Source organism: Eutrema salsugineum, unplaced genomic scaffold (genome assembly GCF_000478725.1).
Source record: "Eutrema salsugineum unplaced genomic scaffold, Eutsalg1_0 scaffold_15, whole genome shotgun sequence".
Lineage (NCBI taxonomy): Eukaryota > Viridiplantae > Streptophyta > Magnoliopsida > Brassicales > Brassicaceae > Eutrema > Eutrema salsugineum.
This window is the reverse complement of record NW_006256867.1, coordinates 4,471,382-4,481,336: the sequence shown is the minus strand read 5'-3', so window position 1 is coordinate 4,481,336 and position 9,955 is coordinate 4,471,382. Positions and strand designations below refer to the sequence as shown.

Below are 9,955 nucleotides of genomic sequence, written 5' to 3'. Positions count from 1 at the left end.
GTTTCAATCTTAATCTTAATTACAATCTTAATTTGAATTACAAACCGCCAGTACAGTTCAGACAAGGTCGAAGTTCATAAATGTAACTTACTTTTAGAATTCTGAGAAGGCCATTCTAGAAGAAGAGGAGCGAATTGTACTTTGGCTCTACACCGCCGGCGTGGATTCAGACGACTCGAGTGAATGGGATGTTCAACCCGGTCACTCCGTCGCGGTGGCATGGGCGGCATGGGCGGCATGGGCGAGTGGTCCGTCGGAGCTGTCTTCGAGTTACTCCGGAGCACTCGCCTCGACACCGAAGGCACGGTGTTGTTCCACGTTAACGATTTTTTAACTTTCCCCGCCATTATAAAGGTCTATCGGAGCTGGATTACCGGAGATGGTAGATAGACGACGTTCATATGTGGATCCCGAATTAAATTTTTAATTTAAATGTTAGAGTGTCGATAAATTATACTTCGGTTTTTAATTTGGTTTTACTTCGGTTTATGATATTGGACTTCTATTGATAATTTTGTGTAACCAAATCGGATTTAATCAGGCATTTTTAGTTATTTTACTTCGATAATGGCAATTTCGAAAATAAAAATTGCCTAAGGGTCCTTGTGAGAAGACAAACAGTAAAAACACCCCTTTTCTTCTACGGTTTTCAAAACATCCTATTCCTCAAATTTAAAACTTAAAAATATCCCATTCAGCAATTTTCTCTTTGCAATTCTCAAACCGAAAAAATCAATTTTTCAGAAACCTTGAGTTTTCCTGTTGCATCTGTTGGATTATTAATTATCGATGGTGGAATTGTTAATCCACTTTAAATTCTTTCCTAAGAATCTTAAGCTCCTTCAAAATATTTTCTCGACGACGAACGGCTTTCAAGAGAAACTCGGCGAAGATGGAAGAGGATAACAACGGCGAAGCTTATGAAATTCAAAAGGTATGATACTATGATTCATCAGTTTTTCACGATTCCAAGTTTTTAGATCAAGGGAAAGCATATTAATTAGCTTATATAAGCAAATTGAAGTTGTAGAATTTGGTCCATTGGAAAACAGTTGCGACAAAGATTGTCGAAGCAAATAAGAACTTGAAAGCGTAAGGACGAGTCAAGGTTAATTATGGTGGCCAATGGTTTGCAGCGCTTATGCTATGATGTGGTTCTATGCAAATCTGCCTGGGGGAAATCGACTTCTTGTCCAGCTGGTACACTCTATAAATCTTTATCTGTTAAAACTCAAAATCTTGGTTCTGTTTTGGTCGCATTTTATGAAATGAAAAAGGAGAGAACGAGAAGAAACTTATATAAGCCATTTTTTAAAGTTTATGGAAGAGTGTCTTACAGTGTGATGGGTTGTGTGCAAACATTGTCTTTTCTAAATCTCTTTGAAAAGATTGCTATGAAGCCTAACAATATAGTGCCTGTTTGTGAAATGAAACAGGGGAATACTAGTATGTACATGTGATAATCAGAGGTCATATAGTGTTGATAGACATTGAATTCTAATCAAAATCAGAGATTGTGCCTGCAACAAAGAACTACCAGTCGATCTTACAAATTCTGCCTTAGATCTACATGCCGAAAGAGGATCTGCTGCAGAGCTTGCTGAATAAAAGCTTACATGTCCCGTCACGGAGGAGAACCGAGTCTCTGAAATCCAAGTGGATGTCTCGTCATGTCCGAGCTGATCATATCTAAGATGAATGCAAGTTGGAACAAGTAGATATGATAACTGAATTTCTTTATTACAAGATATGTGCAAACTCACTTGCTGAACCTGCAATTGGATTCTCTTTTAATTCACTTTCTTTTAACCATGTTTTGTGTATAGGTTTTTCATGCTAATTTTTACCCCACATGGAGACGGCAGACAACCTCCATATGGTTCGCTTCCCACGTAAGAGTTTGCACCATCCCTCTTTCTTCATCCTTCAAGGTTAATTTCTCATGCCCTTTCCTTGCTATTGAAATTGGTCCACTCCGCCGCTACCTTTTGGTTTATTACATATAGAAACTTAAATAAGTACATGAATTTACGTATGAAATCCTGAAAAAGGTATTGTACAATGCTATTACTTCATCCAATGTACTATCTGTGTAAAGCATTTTGTGTTAGCATTCGTATTTTTAGTAGCTATAAAGAGACACTTCTTGAAAGCTAAACTAGGCCAATGCTCTTGCCCAGCCTTGTGTTATAATGATCATTATTAAAGTCATCCTACAAAAAACTAATTGTGTTGCTTAGTTGAAAATCCTGATTCTGGTTTGAATCTCTCTGTTATACATCTATCGACTCTCGCTCTTCTCTTTCAAGGCGTTCTTACTTTGCAAGTACTTTGTTAATTCTTGCCTACTTACACATTTTCTTCAGATTCTAGAATTTAAAATAATTTTAAGGGTCTTTTTCCACCCACCAGATGTTTTCCCTTTTCATTTATTTTCTGCTACAAGTCCCATCTTTAAAAGACTGATGACTTTGTTTTTCCAAATTTCAATTTCACCTCATGTCTTTCGACTTGTGAATCATCTCAGGAAAATCATGATTCTAGCAATTATATTCGTCAACTTTATAACTTAATATAGTTTCTCTGGAGTTATTTATGTACTTTGTTTGATCTTTTAACTAACGTTGAGGGAAAGCCATTATAATTTCCTTCTCTTTATACTGGAAAAGCAGATTAAAGGCTTACTAAGTGTTTGTTCTTATGGCATCGCTATAGGTTAAACTTGACGAATGAAATCTCGTGATCTATCAACATTATTAATAGGATAAGCAATGGAAGAAATGAGAAGGTAAAATTCTAAAGACACCCCCGTGTAACGCGGTTACTCACCTAGTTTGATGTAATGTTTAGTTACGGGGGTTATAGCAAAACGGCGAGATACCAGCAATATGCAATAATCAGAGAAAGAAGATATCTTCTGCATAAATATTTTTTTTTTCTTTTTAATCAGTCTAAAAAGTGGTGTTATTTAAGACCTTACGATTTTAAATTAGGTAGGTGTAATTCTGTTTTTCGGTTGAATTCAATTCCATTCTGTTCAAACTTTTCTGGTTTATAAAACTGATTAAAATAGAAAGTAATTTTGTCAATTTGATTCTATTCGGTTAAAGAAATTCGGTTGGATTTTGTTCAAATCCAATCTGGATTGAAAATAGAAATAGTTATTGTGTTTTTTCACCGAAGATTTTAACTTTAGTTGATATTGCAATTAACTTTGTCTAAACATATATGTACAATCAAAAGTTGAAGTTTCGATGAATTAGTTTATTCAGTAGGATTATTTATTTGTATCGATAAACTCAGTTTAGTTTAGAATCGACGAATTCGGTTTGGTTTGCTTAATTCAACTCACACACGTCGTGCTGTTTTAAAATTTAAACAAGAACTTCGTGCTGTTTACATCTTTGCTTCTTTGGGAGAAAGAAGCGGGAAAGTAGATGATAAACCCTAGGAGAGAGGAAAAAAGGGGAAGGAAAGAGAGAAGGAGATGAGTCATCATCATGCTGTGGATAATCTGATCAATGTTTTCGCAAGAGCTTCTCATGATCTAAATGATGTCCATTTCAAGCTCGACAAGGAGTTCCAGCAGATCTATCCTGAAAATGTAAGCAATTTCGATCCGTTTCAGAATCTCGAATCTTGAATTCTCAAAGTTCCTATGATAAACACTTCGAATTCTTCGAATTCAAACCTCGACGTAGTAAGGGCATGTCTATTTTGGATGTCTGCTTGAGTTTCTGGGTTTTGATTTATGGATTTAAACGATATATTCTGGGTCGTAGGCGAATCCGATGAAGCTGGTTCAGCGAATCAAGAAGTTACAGGAAGATGTGACTGTCCTCAAAGACCAATGCCTAGAGCTATTGTCCGCTAAACAGGTTCTTCCTTGCTTCATTGTCTCTTTTTATCTGAATGAAAACTACGAGACTGTAAATTAGCAGTAGAGTCTGTGGAAAGAAGGTTTTGGTCTTAGCGATTCCAAGTTGTTAAACTTTAGTCAGTATATATCTCTGTTATATGAACAAAAGGATGACTATTTATCGATCGTATAGAAGTAAGTGTAGATTTTGTTGTAGATAGTTTCTTCTGCAATAAAGGGTCAGATCTGCTAAGGCTTCTTGAACGTTTGATTGTTAAATTTTGGTAAAAACATTATCTTTTTGTTTGGTATAACAGGATTTGATTGACAAGGCGCAGACAACACTTGTTGGAAACTATAACCTTATTCAGAAAATGAATGCATCCTTGGGAGAGTCAACAAATGGCGATGCGGATGATGCATTAGCTGATTTTAATCAGGTTGGTGCTATTTCTTCGTTAGGCCAATTCGTGATACCTTAGAAATCAAATAATACACATGAGCATATTGATACGGAGAGGCTTAACTACACTTTCCATAACCTCTTTGTTTTTTTCATTTCTTGTTTTTCGACAGATCATTGACGAGTGGACAATGCAAGTTAGATCAAGAACAGGTAATCAGAACAAGCCATTATATGATGCTTCTTGCAGATTAAGCTCTTGTATCTGTTGTTCGAGTTATTTTTTTAAATGATGCTTCTTGTTTCTGATACAGTGGGAGAGACGGAGGAGGCAGATAAAGAAGACATCAATAAGTTACTTTTCTCAGCTATTGTTCATAGCAATTGAGTTATGTAGATGTTCATGGTTCTGTTCAGAGTTACACAACTTCTACTACATGTAATTTAAGCTGTGCTTTGGATTGTGTATCTAAGATCACCACATAATTTTACAGTACCTAACGTTGCATACACTATTCTGTTGTCCTTGAGATTTGAGATTCATTCTGGTGGCTTGTTTGGGTTGAAAGGGAGAGAGACCCATTAGCTTAACAATTAGCCGAAGGACGAAGCTTTCTCACTAGCCATTTCTTACGTAACGAGCTGTCCAAAGCCAAGAACGTCTTTGCTTTCCTGTCGTCTTCCAAAAGATCACAAGCATCCAACAGTAACTCATCATCCATATCGGGCAAAGCTTGCAATGCATCAATGGCATTTCCTCTTCTTGAGTAAATTTCGTTCTGACGCAGGGGCTTTGTGCAATCATCATCCTCATCTTCTTTGTTAAACAGAGGATTCCTCGTCTCTCTCTCGGTCTTCTGAGCCTTATGTACAATGAGTCCCATAGACGGAGTTGTTGGGTTGGTTCGCTTACTCTGCTGCTTGTGGGGAGACGAGCTAAAGTCATCAACTATATCAATCTCATGGCCATAGTTTTCCAACTCGATCATGAGATTCTCACAATTGAAGCTTTCTAGAGAGAGAAGTTCGTATAACTTGCACAAATCGCAGTAACTATCCAACGTTTTACCTTTGTATATGGTTGCATCTGGATGCTCCTGCAAAATCAGACACTAATCACTTAGTATCACAACTTATAAACTCAAGAGGGTTACTAGCGAGCCTTACCTTAATATATGCTTCCCAACATTCATCTTCTGCAGCAATTGTCTGCTTCTCATCATCCCAAGCAAAGCCAGGGAGACTGAGTATATTGTTAATGTCTTCACGCTCTTTCATCATCAGTATGTAACGATTCTCCAGCATGAACATATCAGCCTGCAGACCGAACTTGGCATTGAAGGATTCTGCAATGTCAGCCCAAGCTTGCTCTGTGAATGTCTCACCAATCTTATTTCCTCTGTTCACCTGCTCTAGCATAAGATCTATAAGACACCGGTCCATGACTGGTGTCCATTCTATACAAGGAGCTCCAGTATTGGTACAGAGGTAATCATTCTTCTCGTCGCTGCCATGAACCATCTGTAAACTCTGAGTTTCTCCCAAAGCATCTTTGAAATCATCTGTGCTACTATTTTCTGAGAAGGATTCATGTAAATACAATGTGATCACTTGTCAATCACTTCTGCATCGCTAGTGTCACATGCACAGCTTAATGATACAACGGAGATAGAGAGCGCAACGTTGCAGTAATAAAACTTAGATAAAGCCAATCATCAGGTTAGCTTCATCTTCTATTGAATTTGAAAGACCAAGCTTACCAATCATTAGCACAGTTTCTGCAGGACTGGGATCAAAAGCTTGAGCCAAGCGTGTGTATCTCCCATCCGACATTTCCTTCCCAAAGATGAAGCAAAGATTTGGATACGTTGAAATAGTTTTAACTCGATAAGATCGAGCTTCTGGATGTGCCTGCACACACTTCATATGTTTAGACCAGACAACCACATAACCGATATCTTAAAAGAGAAACAATGTGGCTTGCCTGTATATAGGTATCCCAAATGCCATCATCTGCAATAACCATATCACTCTTTGTATCCCATGAGAACCCGTCTTGCTCGAGGAGGAACTTTATGTCGTTGTACGACCTCTTCAAGTGTTTGTACCGGTTCTTCAAAACGTCTTTGCTGTGTTGAGACCCGAATTTGGCATTGAATGCTGTAACCATTTCGTTCCAAGCACTTGTTATGAAAGTCTGCCCAACTCTGTTCCCTTTGTTCACTTGGTCCACTAACAAGTCAATCAGATAATGGTCCATTGGTGGAGTCCAAAATGTCCTCGTGCGGTCAGAATTGTGCACCTGGCTCGTCTTAGTCTCATCTTCAGAAGCAAAGATTTCAAACTTTTTAGCATCTATGCCCAATATAATGAAACCAAAACCTTAGTGCTGAGTAAGATCTAACTCACTCATTTTAGCGGCCGAATCAAATTCTTTGAGATCTTTGGCTTGAATCCCTTGCTCAGCGGGACAGGCAAATATTATCTCCAAATCTTTGTAGTTCGGTAATGTCCTCACCCTATATGTTCTAGCAAGCGGATGCTCCTGCCTCACCACATCTAAATTCAAAACTGATGGAGTGAAAGATCAAAGATTTATTTCAAGAGAGTGGAAATAATAGCCTAAGAATCCAAACCTTGACATAAGCATCCCAAACGGTATCATTCGCAGCTATCGTTTGGCGAGTTTCATCCCAAGAAAACCCATCTTCTTTCAATATAGCTTCCATATCCTTGTAGTACTTCGAAAGCTTGTTGTAACGGTGCCTTAAAACCCTTTTCCCATATTGAGCACTGAACCTAGCATTGAACAAACCGAGCATATCCGTCCACGCTTGTTTACTGAAAGCATTACCAGTCCTGTTGCCTCTTCCGATCTGATCAAGCATAAGCTCGATGAAGTATTGGTCCATAACCTGAGTCCACTTGGTTTTGGAGTTTTCTTTACTCGAGAGAACAAGACTGCCACTACTACTCTCACCTACCAAAACCAAGTGTAAGCATACATAAAATCACTCATCTTACCATAAAAAGAAAAAACAGTGTAACCAAACTAAGAAGAGCAAGAACACACCAATGTTGACTCCATTGATCTCGTCCTCAGACTCTAAATCATGACTTGACCTACTGTATCTCCCATCAGCAACCGTATACCCATAGATTAAGCACAAATCATTGAAATTCAACACCGGTTTCGTCTTGTACACACGAGCCTCAGGATGAGCCTGTCAAATCACAACCCCCACACAATTAAAACTCAACAAAACATCAAATTTCAGCAAAAGTCCATAGCTTTTTGGAAACCTTGAGATAAGAACTCCACAAGCTCTCATCTGCGAGCACCATTTGATTAGTCTGGTCCCAAGAGAAACCACCATGATCAAGAAGGCTCTTCACATCGTTGTACTGCTTCCAGAGATTCGTGTACCGGCTTTTCAACACGTCTTTGTCGTACTGTGACCCGAACTTGGAATTGAAGACGACGAGCATCTCGTTCCACGCCTGCTTGTTGAAAGTGTGCCCTGTTCTGTTTCCTCTGTGCAGATGCTCAATCATTAGATCTATGAAGAAACGCTCCATCGTTTGGGTCCAATACGTTCTCGTTCGGTCATTGCTACTCATTTGACCACTCATTTCGTTTTCCTATTGAGTCGAAAGCCAAAACCCTAAACGAAGATTCAGAAAGACGAAGACTTTGAGAGTGAGAATCAGAAGAGAAAGAGAGAGAAGAGACGAATAACAGAGTGTGTGTATATATAGGTAACGGTTATGATTGTGCGCGGCGGAGAGAGGTGGAGATTGGGCGGAGTTTGGGAGAGAGATTAACCCTAATCCCGAATAATTTCTGTTTGGCTCTTTCTATCTCTCTCTCTACTCTTTCTTCTCTCTGGTTTATCTATTGACCTTTGGGTTAGCCTTTCGTTCTCTCTTATGGGCCCTATGGGTCCAGAAATCCAAATAAACAGGTTTTCATTTATATTGTTCCTATGCATACATATTTAGATAATTAGATGCGTGACATTTGGTCCTTGTTTATTTTTTTTATTTATATCGGTCCTATGCAATTTACATGAGTGACATCTGGTGCTTGTTTATTAAACAATCACTTTAATGGTATACTTTGCACCCCAGTTTAACACGGTATAAACTAAAATCGACTCAAATAATTTTGGTTAACGATGGTTTATGTCTGAAAAATGGATTCAGTCTGGTAAAATCTATTACAAATCTCAGCCCATTAACAAAAGCTGGTGGAACGAAAAGAAGCTCTAGAAAGTAATGTCATTTACCAACTCTATAAATAGAAATTAGATGACACTGTGCAAACCTCCCTTACAAAAGAGAGATATCCTAGTTTTTTGTAATCAAATTAGTTGGTCTAATATCTTCCAACCTAACCTCTCTTGTAATTTCATACTCAATTATTAATAAGAGTTTTATTATCTGATTTATCGAATTGACCTCTCTAACTAAGATCCATAATCATCAGTCTACTTGTCTATACTTTTTATGTATTTGTTTCATTGTCTACCTGTTAAAACTATATTGTGATTTATTTTTTGTTATTCTATTTTTTTTTTAAAAACTTACTTTTATGTGTTTAGATCATTTTTTTTTTTTAACTCGCTTTAAAGATTTTGATCAACATTTATTAATTTAACAAAATAGTTAGTAAAACGTTTACAGATTGCCAAATAAATAAAATTTAGCATTCTTATCTCATTATAAATATGTGAATTTGATGTTTGTTGTTATTTTTGTATGTACTAAAAATGAAAAAATTATTATTTGGTCCCAGTTTATAACAATCAAACTTCTGACATTATTATCAAATTTCTTATAGCGATACAAAATAGAGAAATAGATGATGGTGTGATAAGTGATGACAGTGTAATTATAAAATTATAATGATTTGTAAAGATATAGAACATTTAAATTATGTATTTTATCGTGGTAATTTTTATGCATTATGACTATTTATTTAAAAATGAAAAATAGATTATTAAACTACTATAAAAATTTAAAAAATTTCTTATATGGTTTAAATATGAAGCAACTTATATCTATTTTATTCACAAAATTTAGCTGTCTTTAATTTTATTGCGATCTTTAATCTCTTGAAACTCATTTTTAATTTAATGATAGGTTGGTATTTCTTTACAATCCTTTGATCACATATTATTTTTTTTATTTATCTAATTTTTTTTTTTAATGGACAATTCTCTAAAATAACTCCAAAAAACTAAATATTTTCTAATAGAACCCTCTTTCTTTCATACAGACAACTATAACCTTCATTAAATAAAAAAAAGCAGAAACTCAATCAGCAAATTTTCTTATGGCCAGATCTAATGTTTTAAAGACATATCTCACCGGCCGTTTTAACAGCCGACTCTCCTCCTCTACTGCCATAACTTCCCTTTTACACATAGAACTTTCAATATTTCGTCATCAAACGGCCACATACGCTGCTCTGACTGCAAGTGTTGCCTCAACGGCGAAAATTTAGAGGACCGAGCCTCTCCCACCTCCTTTTTCCCTGCTATGTTTGAAAATTCCGGTGTGCTACTGCCGAACGGTCCCTACCATTACGTTGTCACGGCGTCTTGACTTCATTTCCCAAGTTGGTCTTCATCGTGGGCCTGACCCAATTGGAACTTTATGGTGTTTAGCCCATAGTTGCAAACAATAAT

The 9,955-nt window shown here is 36.9% G+C and overlaps 2 protein-coding genes across 4 annotated transcripts; one reads left to right on the top strand and one right to left on the bottom strand.

Annotated features, from left to right (window-relative positions):
* The first annotated feature begins 781 nt into the window (after positions 1 to 781).
* LOC18021853 lies at positions 782 to 4,752 on the top strand. 3 transcript variants are annotated; one of them, XM_024158402.1, is made up of 10 exons: positions 782 to 934; positions 1,053 to 1,200; positions 1,437 to 1,714; positions 1,827 to 1,892; positions 2,716 to 2,788; positions 3,384 to 3,604; positions 3,783 to 3,878; positions 4,177 to 4,299; positions 4,436 to 4,475; positions 4,577 to 4,752. In XM_024158402.1, exons 6-10 carry the CDS (start codon positions 3,488 to 3,490, stop codon positions 4,648 to 4,650), a joined length of 450 nt encoding a protein of 149 aa, XP_024014170.1. In that variant the 5' UTR covers positions 782 to 934; positions 1,053 to 1,200; positions 1,437 to 1,714; positions 1,827 to 1,892; positions 2,716 to 2,788; positions 3,384 to 3,487; the 3' UTR covers positions 4,651 to 4,752. The 3 variants fall into 3 exon arrangements, with proteins under 3 accessions (XP_024014170.1, XP_006405067.1, XP_024014169.1); XM_006405004.2 differs by having other exon boundaries at positions 1,827 to 1,931; XM_024158401.1 differs by having other exon boundaries at positions 789 to 934; positions 1,025 to 1,200; positions 1,827 to 1,931; positions 2,716 to 3,604.
* A 6-nt stretch (positions 4,753 to 4,758) lies between these two features.
* On the bottom strand, positions 4,759 to 8,102 carry LOC18021851 (L10-interacting MYB domain-containing protein). Its single transcript, XM_006405005.2, has 8 exons — positions 7,566 to 8,102; positions 7,336 to 7,486; positions 6,899 to 7,242; positions 6,672 to 6,807; positions 6,247 to 6,584; positions 6,023 to 6,173; positions 5,430 to 5,839; positions 4,759 to 5,359 (listed from the first exon to the last, which is right to left on the bottom strand). Exons 1-8 carry the CDS (start codon positions 7,893 to 7,895, stop codon positions 4,850 to 4,852), a joined length of 2,370 nt encoding a protein of 789 aa, XP_006405068.1. The 5' UTR covers positions 7,896 to 8,102; the 3' UTR covers positions 4,759 to 4,849.
* Positions 8,103 to 9,955: the final 1,853 nt, after the last annotated feature.